An 18247-nucleotide genomic window follows, 5' to 3' on the forward strand; every position below is an offset into this window, starting at 1 on the left:
AGCAGTCCTTCCTCTTGCTGTTACTCTCTCCCTCAGTCTTTCCTGTGATGAGAAAAGCAAGTGCCACATTTCTGGTTAGAAACATATCATTGTTTGCTCTGAACCAGCCCAAGCAAAGTAATCCAACCTTGTAGTAGGTCATTAAGGCTGATGCCAACCAGGTTTTTCATCTGATTGAGGAATCCATGGAGTCGGGAAAAGGAGGTAGAGATCCTTACAGCATGTGTAGCAGGTGCCCACACGTGCAGCTGTGCAGACCTGTAGCTGTGTCTATAGAAAGCAAAAAAATGAGATATAGAATATACGATGATATTGTTTCTGTGACACTACAGTCTAAAGAAGTAAATGTGATAGAAACAAATGGAGTATCTTTTATTAGAAACTAGCTAGTAAAAAGAGAAAATGCAAAGCAGTGGATCATATGAGCTATCTGTCATGTTTCTTTTATGCAGAAAACTAGCCATTGTTAGTTACTTTTATTTCATGACTTTTTTTTTTTAGTTAAAGAGTCTATTCATCTATAGCTTTTAATGACAGCATTTGATGGACAGAATCATGAAATTTGTTGAAAACTTTATCAGGATGAATAACTTGTAAGACAGATATGGGCATCATTTACAGTTTTCTTTTTCTCTGCAGGAATGTTTTGATCACTTACAGATTTTTTTTTTAATGTTACCACCCTTCCTTACAGACTTCCTAAGTCTTTCAGATTACTTTCAGCAATTTCTTTCTTTCCTCTTTGCACTGATTTGATGTTATTTCTTGCATATATTAGGGATTTTGGATAGTGTAAAGATGAGACAGATAAGAATGTCTGCTTGGAAACATTTTTTGTACATTCTCTTTTGACAAGATTTCCCATAGTGTTTCAGGTAATAGTTAACAGAGATCTATTTAAAACTCAGACTTCAGCGTTATAAGCATTCAGTTACTTGTTTGTTTACAAATGTATTTTGATTAATACACAGTATCATTGTCAAAAAACTCTCTGAGTACTAAGAAATATTTCAGCACAAAAATTCAGCCAGATATAAACTAAAGAGAGAGAGAGAGGGAGGGAGGCAGAGTATGACCGTATAAACTGTTGATTAAAACCCTCCTGAGAAGTAGAGGAATAATATCTCAGTTACACCTTGAATGAATGTTTAATAACTTTCTGCCAGTGACCTTTTTGAGTGATTATTCCATGTGATATATCTATATAGCAGACAAATAAAATAATATGAAGATAGAAGAGTGACAAAATGTCAGTTAAAATCCTAAGGCAAAGTTTTGAAAGTATGCTTCAGAAATCTAAAAACACTATTTTTAACCTGAGCTTTTTTATTTTTACTAGGATTTATAATTTTTAAAAAAAAAGTTTTTTTTTAATCCCAATCATCCTGAGAAAAATCAAAATGTTGAAACGTGTAAAAAAATTTTGGGAAATTTTAAATATCAACCAGTTGTGTATATTAATACAGGAATAATATAAAGCAAAAGTGAACAATGTTTATAATTAAAGCATCTTATGCAAAGAGTTCATCAAAGAAATATGAGGGAAGTTTATGTGCATAAATCAAAATACATACATGCATAATTGGCAATCATGGAATTTGTCTGTTGGTGAGGGATTAATTCTCATTACATTTTATTTGTATCCATGAATCTCCAATATTGAGTGAGTAGAATAAATTTGATCTTTCACTGTTTAATTTATATGAGGGTTCGTTATTAATTTCTTTAGAAATAATTGCTTTATTAATGGAAAAAAATACATATATATATTTTTATGCCAGTTAATATTCTCCTAGATATTGAAGCTTGCCCTTTCAAAACAATTAGGGTTCATATCACATAGGCTACATGATCATATGCCATTTATGTATTTTTCATATTTGCTAACTCACTTACTAAAACCTTGCTGCAATTCATGGACCACTGTAGGGAAAATAAAATACACTAAAATTTGTTCTTCTGTGACAACTCCTAAAATTAATATATGGGATTAAAGGTATAAAACAGATTATAATAATCATAGATAAAAAGCTATCTCAAGTTTACACAATCTAATACAGTATGACGGTTAGAATGTTTTATCTTGAGTATTAATTTGTTTATATGACTGCTTCATATTAATTGGAATTTGGTTCAAGTAGAGTAACTGAACGCTTTCAAACAACAAACTGAATGTAAATGTATTTTTTCCAATTGCCATTGTCATTTTCCCTAGGTATCCCGAAAGTAGATCAACAATGGTTCAGTAATCAACATAAAATGCCCAGATAATATAATTGACTAGGATACAGAAAGCAATTTTGGAGCTGAATTATTTGATGTAATGAATGCTTATAGTAAAATAATCTTATTCAGTGATCCACAGAGGGGCAGGTGGTCTTGATCTGGATTCATTTTCTAGCTGATTGGGGAAAGAATAATAAAGCCATTAAACAGAGTAACATTCTTTGAATTTGTTAGTTTTCTGCATAAATATATTTGGACAATAATAACACACAAAAGCTAATGAGCACAAACTTGTTTTCCTCTAGAATCCTTCTAGTCATATTTGATATATGCATTGTCATACACTGTACCATCTCAAGGGCAACAAGAACCCTTTAGGACCAATGTTCTTGCATGATGCTATTTGAGATCAATAGCTTAGGTTAAATGACAGTTAGTGATATACTTTGTTCCCATATTGGATGGTATTATTTTAACTGGTAAAATTGCACCTAATTAAGACAAATTATAACAATTTGTAATACTTTGATATATTTTTCCATGTTATATTTTAAAACCAGATAATTTTGGTTGGTCTTCTTACTTTTTTTTTTTTTTTTTTTTTTGGAAATGAGAATTAAATTCATGGGAAACCATGGCTTAGCCTATGGTGGTAAAGGTTAACATGACTATCTTTTATAATGAAGAAATGCCAGCAAGTCCTGCTATTGAACACACTTCTTTCCTGGAATCACTTATGTGTTAGATAAACCATACTCCTGGGATCAGACTCCAAAGGCAGTAAGATGTTCTGGACCTTTTTTTTTTTTTTTTCCTTTATAACTTTATTCATTCAGGCCTTTCAGTAATGCACAACTTCAGCAGAACTAATTTCTGATGTAGACTTAACCAGTATGTTGACAATAAAGTGAATTTGTGAATTTTTAGTGTTACCTCCTGTCTGCAGTGTGGGCTATTTTACAAATGAAATAGATTATGAATAAGTTTAAATGGTGTGCAAGTTTGGCTGAAATGCATACATGCATTTTGGGGCATTTTAGGAGTAGTAGTGCTGCAATTTGGATATGAATAGCCATAATGTCAAACTAAAGCTATTTTTGTATACTATTCTGCTCTTAATGCAAATATTTACACCTCCCTGTGTTACATTCTGGAATCCCTTGATTAATTAATATTAATCGTTTGCAATTTTTCATGAGTACATCTCTCATCTCCAGTGCAACTTATTGTGGTATTTTTCCCTAATTGCTTCGTAATTTTTAATGTAATCTTGATTTTAGGAATTCTTTGGATAGAGTCTATATTAAAAGTTAAATAATGTCACTTCTCTATTAACAGCGCTTATCAAATGGCTCCATAGACTCAAATGATGAAGCCAGTCAAGTTGTTGAACTCCAGGAGCTACTTGAAAAGCAGAACTATGAAATGGCACAAATGAAGGAGCGTTTGGCTGCACTGTCTTCCCGGGTGGGAGAGGTAGAGCAAGAAGCAGAGACTGCCAGGAAGGAGCTCATTAAAACAGAAGAAATGAACACTAAATATCAGAGAGACATTAGAGAGGTAAGGACATCACCACACTCACCTCGTATGTCTTGACAGTTGTTCTTCTGGTACCGATTCAAGCTGATAGGGGTCAATGAATAGGAGAAGCAAAGTTGAGCATTAACAAAACCTCATGTGCATAGGAACCACAAAATTTACATTAAAGAGGTTTTTAATACTATTTCTTATAAAACTGTATTCCTAAAAGTGGATATGTATACGTGCAACTCGTGTAGGAAGAAGGCCAACTCTTCTGTGTTTTAGCATTACTAGAGCATATTCTGGCAAGTATATCAGTTATTGCCACATTTTTATGATGAAATCTATTTTACAGAGATGTTGGCCATGTAAATAATCTAAAATACATTTTTAAAAATCTTGGGCCATTTTTATAAAATGCTATTATTCATATAATCAATTATAATGTATATTCTTACGGGGCAACTTCATTAGCCAAGTGCCAATATGCTACTCCCTTTTCCCAGTGAAACAGTCTAAGAAATTTCTCCCTGCTGTATATAAACATCAGGGAATATCTATGTTTGTCATGGAAATATATTTTGGGTTTTCTTTTCTTGTCTACTCTTAAATTTGTGGTGCTCCCCAGTATTCTCCAGAATATCTTTTCACATAGTCTCAATATGTGTGGATAGTTGGTTTCTAGAATCAGTTTTAATATTTTGAAGGTAGACTATTTGTATGTTACACTCCTTTCTACAATATTGGTATTTCATTTATGTGTATGTAAGTGTGTATGTATGTGCTTGTGTAAATGCATACGTATGTGTATATATTTGACCTGATATTTCTAGTTTTCTGGCAGAAGTGTTCCTTCTGAACTTCTGATACCTGACACAGCCTAAAAACCTCTAAACATCTATGTGGTGTCCCTTTTAAAATACTACATCTTTTTTTTATAAGATTACAAAAAATATCTTGCACCAATATGTTTCTCCTTTTCCACAGCCACTCTCTACAAGGGTCTCAAATCTCTCCAGTCTCATTTACTTTCTGACAAATATTGTTGTTTCCTGGACACCTTGATTGCCACTTGCTGTTGTTGCCATTTTGCTCTTGTATACCATGTTACATTCGCTACAGGCTTACTTGCTTTCAAACCTTTTTTTCCTAAGCAAAGTGACACTAATACATTGCATGTAGAATAATTGCCACATATCAGTGCAAAATCTGCCATGCAACATGTTTGTAAAGGTGGTTTGTTAGGTACCTGTCTTTATTATTTCATTCTGACACAAAAGATGAAAGGCATGCATCAAGGAAGCTCATTTAATATTGTATTGTAATTGTTAATATTGTAACTTGGATACATTGCTCAATACTTTTTTGTTTGTTTTTTCCTTTAGGTAAGAGGGAAAAAATGAACTATGTATGTAATTACTATTTTTATATGTTATTTCAGCAATATGCAAATATGCAAAACAATAATCTGGATATAGTCCATTTTAGGATGAGCTATTTGGATTAATGTATATTTTCATTTTGTCGTACTGGAAAAACAATCTCTCACTTCACTACCACTGCTTTCATATTGTAATATAACACAATTGAAAACTAGAAAAATATATTAAATATGAGGTTTGCTTGTTTGCTCTACTCAACAGCTACCATTTTAAATATCTTAATTGCAAGAAATCTCAAAAGGAATAATTTCTTCTTTAAACAGAGAAATTGCTGGGCACACCTTACATTACTGTCTACTGTTAGCGTGAGTATTAAACTGGTATAAAATGATGAAGCATTTTAATTGCATGGTTCTTGCCAATTTTTTTTTTCATGTTAGGCAATGGCACAAAAGGAAGATATGGAAGAAAGAATCACTACGCTGGAGAAGCGCTACCTCAGTGCACAGAGAGAATCCACCTCAATACACGACATGAATGACAAGCTGGAAAATGAACTGGCAAACAAGGAAGCCATCCTACGTCAGGTGCAGTATCTGCATTAGTTAGTTGCTTTCTTCATAAACAATCAAAACTAACACACACAAAAAAAGGAGCAGATCTACTGTAGGAGGTTTTCACTAGGTTAATCCACTAATTTTTAATTAAGTTAATCTAAAAAAAAGTTTCGTTTTTAACTTAGCACCTCTAAGCTTCATGTCAGCTGCTACAACCATGAATACCACACCAATGTGTGCATTCAAGACTGTGAAATAACTGTGTTTTCTAATATTGTCTTGCATAAATGTGCATTATCATTGTGAAGGATAATCGTTGTTATGTAATGATTCTCTAGATTTATTTTAAAATATATAAAAATAAAAATGGTATAAGCACAAGAAATTCGCTTCTGCAGGAAAAAAATGCATAAAATAGATTTTAATCATTTCACATGTTAACAGTGGATAGGTAAATTTTTATTAAGACTAATTATCTATGAATACTGGGAAAGAGCAAATGTGATTATGCAGTTGTCTCTTACGGTTCTTACGGTGCTTTCTTTCTACGGTGAATCTAAAAACTGAAGAGTGAAGTGAACAGAAATCACTTTTATGTTTTGAAGAATACAAGTTGAACTGAAATAATATGAAGTTAATATCATTTAAACTATAAAAGATGAAAATGCTCCTCAGCCTCAGTATCCCAGACGTTATTTTTTTTTCTCACCTATCATATCTTCAATGTCAAATGCTGTATGGAAAGTAAGGCAGCATGACCTGACAATCTCTTTCTATGATTGTATACAGATATATTTACACACATACACACACCACTCTGTGTGCATATATGTGTACATGACTACGTATTCAGGGAAATTAAGGTATCAAAACTCTAACTCTCTAGCTTCTACCAGTTTGGTGTGACTAACTTAAGATGTATCTTCAATTGACTATTTTAAGATGTATCTTCAACTGTTCGGGGGTGGGGAACACAGTGGAAGAGCAAAACACCTGCATCTGTCCTTAGAGTCTTTCTTAATGCTAATGTAAGTCATGCCGTGCTGTAGAAGTCTACCTACTCAAAGTAGTGATCAATAGAACTAAGCTTTGAATATATGCAAGCAGACTTAAAGTTCATTTGCAACAATGCAATGTGAAAAGCCTACTTCATGCTTTTGAAGGATTAAAAGCAATCTCAAATCACCGTTCTTTTTCGTTGTGACTTCTATTACTTGGAACGTGAAACAAAGAGGAAAGCAGATACTTAAAAAATTCTTAATCGTGGTAGATCTCAGTAGGCCAGAAAATACTGCAGTTATCAAAAGCCCTACTGTTTCTCTTTAATGGTTATCACAGATTAAACAAAATCACTTTTTGTAAAATGAGACAATTATAACTTCACAATGAACAATATCACTGCAACCCGGAGGAACTAGCAACCATGATACTATAATGAATGAATTAGCTGAGCAACAAGTGTCAGTCTTAACATTTCCAATTATATTGCCATTTGCTCAGAAAATTCACTAGGAATTCTATCATTCTGGAATTATATTTATTTCCCATTTTAGCTTATGCATAAACTTTCCTGTAAGATGGATACAATGCTTCCATTTAGAAAATTATCATCTTACTGGCACCAATACTTTTATTTTGCTTAGATAAACAACACATCAGCCGGATCTATTTTTTATTCAACTTCATAAATGCCTTTTTATGATACATTTTTTTCACCATCATATTATCCTGAAGCCTCAAATCACTCATCACTGGTAAAAGTCACAGCCTACATGGTTCCATGCTTGAGGTAATACCTTTCCAGTAAGTTCTCCCAGGTTGTGGAATACCTAAACCTATATTGTGAGTTTAAATTGCTTCCCTCATACTTAAGTAACTGAAGGAAATCTTAATTCTGATTTCAGTTTGTTTGTTTGTTTTTTTAATCTATCTTTGGTCTTCAGCTGGAAGACAAAAACAGACAGCTGCAAGAGCGTCTAGAGCTGGCTGAGCAGAAACTGCAGCAGACAATGAGGAAGGCAGAAACCTTACCTGAAGTGGAGGCTGAACTGGCTCAGAGAATTGCAGCTCTGACTAAGGTACTGCCCTGAGAAGTAGGTTCACTTCAGAAGCCCCATTGTTTAATATTGATTTGCATTGCGATTCCTCACCTCAGGGACAAAACAAAAGTTGTGTTGAGCTGATTTGAAAGCAGATGTTTCCTGATAAGTATGTGCCACAAGTTCAATATTAACCAGGAGTAATTTCAATGCCGTATTTCTAATTCTTACCATTTTGATAACAGGTAAAGTAGTTATCTGTTAGGTAGACTACACTGTACAAAGGAGTCATATATTTTCAATATATACCAGGTATATGCAACAACAATTATTTTTGTTCCAGTAAGTGCTATAAAACAAATGTTAATGGCAGATGGGATGATCTTGCAGTACATACTTACAAGGCTTGTTTTGAATGATTCTTTGTATTTGCAAAGACAAATGTGGAACTCCGAAGACCTCAAAATGTGTTTTTTTTTGTTTGTTCATTTGTTTTTTTGTGATAACAAAAAAGGTAGCTTTCTTTCAGAAAAATAAGAAGGTAAAAATAAAATTTTCAGTAACGTGGCTTTCATATTTGGCCACTAATATTTTCAGGTGTGCATGTCCTTAATACTGGAGTTCGAATATTACCTGTCATAAGGACATACGATGATAATGTATATATTCTTACTATCTTAGAATCAGACAAAGAAAGTAAAATGCATTTAAGAGACTATTACATATCATTCTGATTTATCTAAGCTCTCCTTTCTCTATTGCCAAGGAATGTTTCTATCTATTTATATGCCTAGTCATTTTTATATGTAATGGATTTCTTTTTCAAATTTCATTTATAGTAAAGCCTTAAGAGCTGAGCACGTCATTAATAAACTTGATTATAAGTAATTTAGTTTAGTTTATAAGTAATTTTTTATAAGTAATTTAGTTTCTTTTTTTTTTACGTTTTTCTTTTAATTTTATGAAGGCAAGATCATTATTCAGTAATCAAGATTTTGTGCTGTCCACTTTAGGTTTATATGAATGGGTGGGAATCTGAAAGGCACACCGAAAATGGTGGGGGGGGAAAAAAAAGAAGAAACAGCAAAAAGAGAGCTACATGAAGTACTAAACAAATATGATTGCATTTTAACAAAAACTCAGGTGTACAAAACAGCAATCCCTTGGCAACTTAATATTTTTTTCAGTTGTTTCTGGTTCAACAAATATTCAGATATTCTAATGCCATTAGTAGTTTAAAAATATTGTTTTTTTATTTTAAGATGATTTTTCCTGAATAATTTCTCCAGCAATTAGGCACCAGTAAGTATTTTGCAGTCTCAAGCATGTCTTTTCTTTCAACTGCATTTTTCCTTGAACATATACTTGAACATATATTAATGACAAATATTGTAAGAAGAAATTCCATTTGTCATGCAGAATACTCAGGGACTTCCAGTTGTTATTGTGACCATAAAGCTGCAGTATACATCCCTGTTTGTCTTCTTGCATTATTTCATGGGACGCAGTCAAAGAACTGTGAACAGAGATGATGCTCCACCCCATTGCACATTGATGTACGTTACCAAAGTTTTTGCCAAGAGAAACTCTAATGAGTCTATTCAGCTATAATGCAAGTTCATTCCATCTCTCTCTGATTACACCCAAAAAAAAAAAATTAAAATAAAATAAAAAAATAAAAATTATATCTTTTTGGAATACTTGCCATGAAGAAGGATGTCAGAATTTGTCCAACAGGCCATATAAGTCTATAGTTTATATGTTGTGTATGACATCTTTGCCTACTGTAGAGCTTACTAAAGTGCTGGTTTGGCAGCTTTGAAGCTTGAGGTTCAGTAATTTTCATGAATCACATAAATGTAGCTTGGAACCTGCCACTGCACCTTAATTAAGTAGTTTTGTATTGGCTAACTGGGATACTGTTATGACCTAGCTACTCAAAGAAAGTTGCAAAACGTACCTGAGGGGCTGAATAATGGTAGGTAATTTTGTCTGTGTTGAGGTTTGCTCCAGCATAAACATTGTTAGTAGTGCTCAAATTAACTGGCTTCAGACTACCTTAAGTCTGTCTACCTGAGCTATGGTCACTGCAATGTCAATGTATACTAAGTAGAGGAGTCCCCTGAATGAACTAGCTTATCTACACTGGGGGAAAAAAAAAAAAAAGAAAAAAAAATCTGATTCTCCTTTCTTTTGTATTACCTCAATGAAAGTGTCTTCACTGAGATTAATGGGGTTACAATCATGTGAAAGAGGTGAGTTAAGCCTAATATATTTTACATGTTTATTAAAGGAAAATGCTACGGGATAACTGGATGACTGCTTCACTGTGGTTAAAATATAAGACCGTTTATTTACATATGGACATAAAACAGAACAAACACGTTCTGGATTTGGGTGTGATATTTTTTTCTCAAGCTTAAAATATGCATGTTACAATTCTGTATTCAATTTATTATCCTTTTTCCTCATAATAAACCTGGGTTGGGATTCAGCAAAAGAAGGATGTGGAATGAGATCCTTCTATTGTGTCAGTTTTAAAACATGAGTGTTTTTTTTGTTTGTTTTTGTTTTTTTAATATGGGCTAGTGAATGTCTTTTGCTACTTTTCCATGCCCAAACTAGTTCATAAGGAGTGAACTTCCAAAAGTTTGGACTGTACAGTGAACTCAGATAAGTACTCATAAATTTACCTAAATTATTCAAACCTTTCTTTGGCTTTGTTTTCACTGTGTTCTGCCCATTGGGTGAGCAACTGGAGGGTTAGTCAGCCTGTGGCAAACTAACCTGGAACAGCATGATCCCATGTACTGTGCTGTCCTGCCTGGCCGTCGCACTGGCATTCTGTCTGGTCATGAGAAGTAGCGCAGCTCTCGGCATGAATCCCGAGGTAGAAACTGCCATGACTCATTGAACCACCTTGTACTCACTCCCACAGTATTGATCTGATTGCCTGACCTGGAGAACCGGCAGTTGGTAGTAGAAACAACCACCCTCGATTATTAACTAATCCTTTCTTTATCCTGGAAGATGTTTATTTTCCTTAGAAGGGACAGACATTGGAGCATCCAGCATCTTCAGATGGTTAGTTTGTCAAACATGGTTTCTGCTTGCATGTATTTAAGGAGGGGTGTAGTAGAGACAATCAGCATCCACCTACTTCCATTTGGTCACTTCCACCAGCAGTCACTTTCCCCTTGGGAGCTTGTGCTGCAGAGGTACCATGTCACTTCTCTGATCACAAAACAGCAGTCAGCATTTAACTCCATCCTTCCTGTGTGTGGGTTACCAGAAAGATCAGTAGTACTTCATAGCTGCATTAGGGAAGCACTGAGATGGAGGAGAGGAAATTGAAGCACCAGTTATATATACCATAATCATAGTAAAACATATTTAGCATAGTAACACATTCAGTTTATGTTAAAGGTGAAGAAAAGTGACGTGAAAGTTGGAGGCAAGTGGGTCATGATGCTTGTTTTGTGATGATGCAGGGATCTGGTTTGTATTAAGTAGGGAAAGAGCTGTAATAAATTGAAATGAGAAGGGCTGTAGATGTAAGGATGAAAAGTGGACAGAGAAGGTCTCCTGCAAGCAGTGGATATGGTTAATAAAAAAAAAAAAAAAAACTCTGAGAAAAAGGGAGAAAGATAAGATGATATATTGGCTGGAGAAGGAAGTTGACTCATCTTTTGGAAATAGAGAAAATCTTGAATTGGGAGGGAAGCCCAAGAAAACTGCACATTTACAACAACTCACTGTCTTCTCAAACCACCCCTCTTCTTGTGTCTCCCCTTCCACAGAAGATTTTGTCCTTTTTGGTAAGAGGAAGAAGTGAAAGAAGCAATCTTGACAGAGCTATAAGGAAGGAGTTCCTTACTAAACATACCAGGTGTAGAACGTAGTGAGGAGGCAAACGAGGGGCAAGGATGTGTGGATATCTAATAACCAAAAGATTGGGTATCAGGAAAAGGGGTGACTTAAGCCAACACATTTTATGTCATTATTTGTAATGGGCTAAAAGTGAGCATATAATCAGTAGTTGATAACTTTTTGAGCTGTTGTGACTCAGTCACCACGATCATCTGTTTTCACCACCAATTGCATAATAGCATAGCTCACTTCAATAATACATTATTTCATCCTTGAGTAACTCACTAATTCAAGAGATAGACAAAGGAATATGTGCCATAAGAAGCCAGTAGAAAATATGGAGACAGCAGGTGTTCAAACATCAAGGTCTCAAAACTGCGGAAATTGGCTTGTACCACTAGAAAAGTTGAGATTTGTTCCTGCAGCTCAGCATGAGGAAGAAAAAATTATAGCACCTGTATTATACAGGTGTTTTCTGCATCAATATGATTGAAATTGGATTTTTTTCAACTACGGTGCAAAGACCTAGAAAATGTGCAGTGCCAACAGTAACAGATGATGTGAAAGCAACATTTTTTTTGTGGGCGCATTAGCAGCAGGAGCATCAGCAGAGTTTTAACAGGGTTAGAGAGCAATAATACAAGCTGCTTCGGTATTCCCTCAAAGCAAAATTTTCCTGTCTATTACTGGCTTATACTGGCTATTTCTTTGCTATGTCATAGCATATAAAGTGCAAAGTGAGCATTAAGACTCATGCTGGTATTTCATAGGGCTCAGACATTGTTAGTTCTTGTCCATATATTTTTAATCCAAAGATACACAATTTCACAAACCTATTTATAACTGATTGTGCTGGGTAAATGCTTTAAATGCTAATTGCTGAACACCACATCATGTGTCTTACTAATCCTCCCGTACAAAGTACTAGAAAACAGACATTTATGTCATATTTTTTTTAAAAAAAAGGGGGGGGGGTGAGAATGTAGTGTGAGATTTGCTAAGCAAGTAACCACATAAGTACATTTTAGAAAGTTTTAAACTTAATTTACCTTTAGCAAGGCAAGTCAGAAGGCATGCAGCTTCTGTTTAAGAAATTTGGAGACCGTAGTTGTCTCTTCTGTCTTGGTTCTTGCTATAGGAACATGACTAAGACAAGTGTCTCAGCCTCTGCCTCATACCTAGAACCAGTCAATATTTTTAAAGTAAACTTCTGAGTCTTTGAAAGGTCTTATTCCAGTGGGAATTTTAATATGAAGTAAAGTAACTCTAAGTATCATGAAAAAAGGTATATGTTACTGAATAAAAGGTATATCTTACTGAATTGTTAATGCAGGAAGTGATGAAATAAGCAGAATTAGATAGATATAAGAATCTTAAGAGAACATGTTTTTCTTTCAAGAACATTTTCTATGTACTATAAGAATTGTACATTCAGATATCGTAGTTCTGGAAATAATTGTACTTATCCTTTTCCAAGTAATAGTTAGGGATAATACCACAATTGTCTTATATATTAAGAAGACAATTTACACCTAAGAAATAAGCTATGGCATTGTTTAGACTCAAAATCTTATTTTTTTTTTTTTTTAATTTGAAAAATAAATGTGAATAACATATCTATCTAGACTGGCTTCGAAAGGACTGTTTATGACAGATAGACCCACATATCAGGAGTCTTAAATCTAATTTGAACCTAGAGGTTTTAATTCAATTATCTTCGTATTTTGCATAAACCTGGAATTAAATATATAAAAGCAGTCAAGATTAGGTAACATGTTTAAAGTTTTCAGTCAGCTAATGAATCTTCTAGGTCATTTAATTTTGTAGGCTAATACCCTCAAACGCATTCTATATCTCCCTTAATGAAAGTAGTTTCAAAAGAAGTAGAATTCCTTATGCCTTCTCCATCATCAACTCAGAGCTTTGATGATTTCAAATCTTCTCCTGGCCTTAAATCTTCCTTAAGGGAAGGCATTGAACCAGTAGTGCAGTCAGGACTCAAAAAGGGGAGAAGTCTATCTCCTGTGGAGGTGAAGTTTGGTCGCTTCATGGAAGGGATAACATGACTCGTTTTTTTGTATCCTCAGGGACTGAAGATTTTTAGTCCTGTCTTCCCATTTATCCAGTTTGGGAAAGGAAGTAGCACATTAGCACTTCTGTGCTGAAACAAACTAATATTTTAAACTCAAAGATAGGATGAAGAAAATCATAAAGGGATTGTCACAGGTCCGTGTCATAACAAATTGGCAGAGTAGTTTCAGATAATGAGCAAGTCCAGATAAACAGTAGGCCTGCTTCATGATCAGAAACAATAATGGCACTTAATAAATGAGCTTAGTTACAAAGTATACTGACTTCCACTTAAATTTTGCAAGTATCTGAGTTTTGTGAATATATGCAATTTCAAAGGAATGTTAGTGATCTTCAAAGTTATGATTTATTATTATTTATAAAAAGCAGGATTTTTTAAAGAATGTCTTTGTATCAAAAACTGCAGTTTATATAACTCAAGATCATCATTTTCTATCTGATCTTTTGGTCCTGATAATACTACTAAGTTTAAGTTATGTATAATTTCAAGTTACAATGTACAGCTGGAATTACGTTGGTATCTATTCCTAATTATTCTGACAAATCATCAGTAGACTGAAGGCTCTGAAAAAATAGTTTCACTAAAACATATAGTTGTAGAATTATTTATTGCTCATATTAAAGTTTGCTTATCTAAAGATGGAGTTCAGAATCTCTTTTTGAGAGGGTAAACTTGAGAGAGTGAAATACTCAGCATTTGACGGTCACAAGCTCATAATTCAATTTCATCAGTAGCACTGTCTATACGCCTTATGCATATTCCTATTTCCATAGCAACAAATCTAGTATAGCATTTCTTTGTTTTTTTCATTTTGAATGATAACACAGGCTTGTTTGATATGACAATAACATGAATATTCATGTTCTGCAACATGTTCTGTTGGCCTAATTAAGGTCGACTTCTGTCAGAAGTAGTAATGAATCTTTGGATGGATTACCATTTCTGTATTCAGTAATGACTTTTCATTCCTATTAATGAATTTTTATTTATAGGTTCTTCTTTTATCTGATGACCTTGATCTTGCAAAGGGATCCACCAGGGTGGATCCTTTCAAAGGGATGAAAACCATATCGTTTGTTTGGATAGAAGGGCTTACATAGCGTATTCTAAAACGGAATACTGAGTCTTGGCTTTTTCTCTTCTGACGTTCTTTCTGTTTCCTAGAAATTAGGGAATGTACCACATAACATTGCACAGTTCTGTAATTGACCAATCCATTAATTAGTATTTATGCATTGTTTTCATTCCTAGAAAATGATAGAAGAATTATAAAGGACTTTCTGACATTGGCCTCTCAGAGTCCTATTCTGGTGTTTGGTTTGCCATAATTCCAAAAAACATTAGATTAGACAGTATTGCTTTGAATTCACTCTATAGTAATATGTCATCAGCCAGCCATCACTAACCTTGGACTTTCATGTGTAGATTGATAGCTTTTTAGCATTCCATTATTTTTCAGTTTCTCCATATCAATTGCATCATATCCACCAAGTATCAGTGTAGTTTATTCCACCTAAAAATCTGTCAGTTAAAACTATTAAATTTTCAGTCACACTTTTCTTTTAAGCATTCTGTGCTGTGTTCTGTTCAGTGTCAGTGTCTTTAGTTCTGATTTTTCAATTTTGTCCCTCTCCTTTTCCTTGACTTGTTAGTCTGATCCAACCTCTTCTACCTCATCTGATGATTATCAATATATTATGGAAGCTAAACTACAAGAAATGATCTCCATACGTAGGAAGGTAGTCCTACTGGACTTTACTTTCTATTGCTAAATAGAATCCATTTGATTTGTTTTCATTTTTTTAACTTATTTTATTATTTTTTTTATTGATAATCAACCATCGTGCAGTTCAGTGCTTCAGGAGCTTACAATTTTACGATGGCAGGTTTGTGTTCAAACCATGCACAGTCTGCATGTTACATTTGGCTGATTTCATTGCTCATAAATAACTCCAATGTTTTGCTGATGCTTGGATGTAACAGGCATTTGTAGCTGACACATTTCAAGCAATGCTGTTCAGCTGCCTGTTTAAATAGTTTCTTTTCTGAAAACTAAGTTTGCAGTTAGTAGTAGCTTGCTTTATGTTTTGTTTAAACTTTACTGAGATAAAGACATACAAAGCCATTTAAATTACAGAATGAGTCTTTCTATTTTTTACAGGCAGAAGAAAGACATGGAAACATTGAAGAACGTATGAGACACTTAGAAGCTCAGCTTGAAGAGAAGAATCAGGAACTTCAAAGGGTACGTGTATTGCAGACAACTTCTGTGTGCTTCTCCTCTTTTAATTTGTCAATACAGTACTACTTATGCACTCCAGCATACAAATCGATCTACTGGTAAATGTTTTATTTATAGCGGTGATGGCAGCATCTTCCCATTTTATTCAACTGCCTTAATAAACTAGCTTACACCCACTCACAGCTTTCAAAGTACTCTGTTGAAACAAAAATTAATGTGCATTAGTTAATAACTGTAATCAATTTCATGTAGCATTTCTTTAATGTGTTCAGCTACCATAAGATCTTTACTTTTTAATGGTACAAGACTGTGCTGGTTAATTTTGGACCTTACAAATCTGTCTTTTCTATTCTATGTTAAAGGCAAGGCAAAGAGAAAAAATGAATGAGGAGCATAACAAAAGATTATCGGATACTGTAGACAGACTTTTGACAGAATCCAATGAGCGTCTGCAGCTACACTTAAAAGAGAGAATGGCAGCACTTGAAGAAAAGGTACTGTACAAAGGGCAGAATAAAGTTCAGCTCACTAAAGATTCTCCTGTACGAAACATATTCTACTTTTATCCAGACGGAGGTATCATACTAATTTTGTATACAGTAAATATGACTGCAAATAAAGTCTAATTTATACATTCAACTCCTAGTTTGTGTATGAGCTCAAGAGTCTTTCCGTGACTACTCTAAACTGGACATTCTGGGTATTATGAGTCCCTGTTTTGTCAACAGGGAGCCTGATGAAGAGCTGGTAAAAGACGGGCCACAATGCATTACAAGGCAATGAAAGAAAGGGGATTACAACCGAGGAGTGGCCAGGTCTCAGATGTGCTGTCATTCCTGAATTTTAGCTTACTGATTTTACCTCACTTCCTCTGTAAAGAATAACATGCTGTCACCACAGAAGAAAGAGGGAATGTTATTTACAGATATTTTGTGATGTGCTAGCTCTCTGTGAGACCTAACTAGCCTGTAAAATTTAAATTGTGAGATCTTTTTATTTAGTCTCCTTAATCCCTCCCTCTTCTACTGATTCACCTTTAGTTTGATCCAAGGGAATCTTTCAGTATCTTCACTTCAGAGTCTTTCACACGATATACTTTGGGTTTATATCATGGAAACAAAATATCATAACAAAGCAAGAAATAGGCCTGCCAAAAGAAGTGGGCAAAATAGCTGTGTAAGCATGTGACAGTTGCTCAGTTCAAGAAAACGACAAACTTCTTGCTGTTCTTGAAAAAACATGTTCATACATGTTTGGGTAATTTAAGATGTCTTAAATTTAATATATACTCAAATTGAAGCTGTAAATGATTTTAATTTTACAGTCCAGTGAAGCTCATTTCTTACTTAAATTTGCTATCTTGTGTATAGAGGTTACATGTATATGGCAATATCTGATATTTAACATTTCTCTGATTTTTCTTCTCTTTTGTCTTTATTCATTTTGTTTATAGAATGTTTTGATTCAGGAATCTGAAAGTTTCCGGAAAAATCTGGAAGAATCTTTACATGACAAGGTACTATAAATAATGTGATTTTATCCGTTTTTATCAAAATTTATTTTTTTTTCTTTTGACATATGGTATATTTACTTATACAAATATCATGTTAAATTTTCCTGGTATTAAAGATAATTCCTTTAATCACTAAGATGTCTTTACTAACCAATGAAGGTCCCTAACAAGTCTTCTGAGCTATGTTTATAGCTAGCCTCGGGAAGTCAACACTAAAATTCATACTGATTTTACTGGCTCTGTAATTTTTGTTCTACCAGTTTTAATTCTGAAAGGAAAAAAAAGTCTTGTTTAACAGGAATTGTATAACTGGTTACACTTTCATAGTTAAGAATGTAATTTCTTGTTTTGATGCAATTCTTCTTAACAGATGCATTGGCATTATGCTAAACATAACTGAAAATGGGCTTTCTTAGTTCATTGCAAATTAACACCTAATACTGTTTAGTGAATCAGTCAAATTAATTATAAATATTATTCCATTTCCAAATGTTAAGATTTTGTTTTGAAGTAATACTTGCCTTGAAGGCAGTAAGATACACAAATACAGTATCTGTCTTCACATTCACAGGAGTGTTTTTATAGCATATTAAATCTACTTAAAAGAATTTTTAAAGCATAGCTTCATTTAATACTAAAATAAATATGAAATTCAGTATCTAAAAAAAACTACTTTGAGAAAAATAAAAAAAGAAATATCTATTCAAATCATTTGTCATTTTCATCTACATTCAGATAACTTTGTAGAAGGGCAGAGAAATATCCAAATTAAAGTCCCAAAAAGAATCTTGTGAAATTGGTTGGG

The 18247-nt window shown here is 33.8% G+C and overlaps 1 protein-coding gene across 16 annotated transcripts in view; it reads left to right on the plus strand.

Moving 5' to 3' along the window:
- PPFIA2 (PTPRF interacting protein alpha 2) overlaps window positions 1-18247 on the plus strand; it is a 341449-nt gene that overhangs the window by 266270 nt on the left and 56932 nt on the right. For 10 of the 16 annotated variants that reach the window (XM_080575702.1, XM_080575698.1, XM_080575688.1 and 7 more), the window contains 7 exons: window positions 3565-3786; window positions 5570-5716; window positions 7630-7764; window positions 15340-15426; window positions 15849-15932; window positions 16292-16423; window positions 17383-17445. In XM_080575702.1, the coding sequence (XP_080431828.1) occupies window positions 3565-3786; window positions 5570-5716; window positions 7630-7764; window positions 15340-15426; window positions 15849-15932; window positions 16292-16423; window positions 17383-17445 (870 nt within the window). Of the gene's footprint in view, window positions 1-3564; window positions 3787-5569; window positions 5717-7629; window positions 7765-15339; window positions 15427-15848; window positions 15939-16291; window positions 16424-17382; window positions 17446-18247 lie in introns of those variants that run through there. The other 6 variants (XM_080575690.1, XM_080575703.1, XM_080575689.1 and 3 more) reach the window with 2 other exon arrangements.

Source organism: Anser brachyrhynchus (assembly GCF_964034855.1).
Source record: "Anser brachyrhynchus genome assembly, chromosome: 1".
NCBI lineage: Eukaryota > Metazoa > Chordata > Aves > Anseriformes > Anatidae > Anser > Anser brachyrhynchus.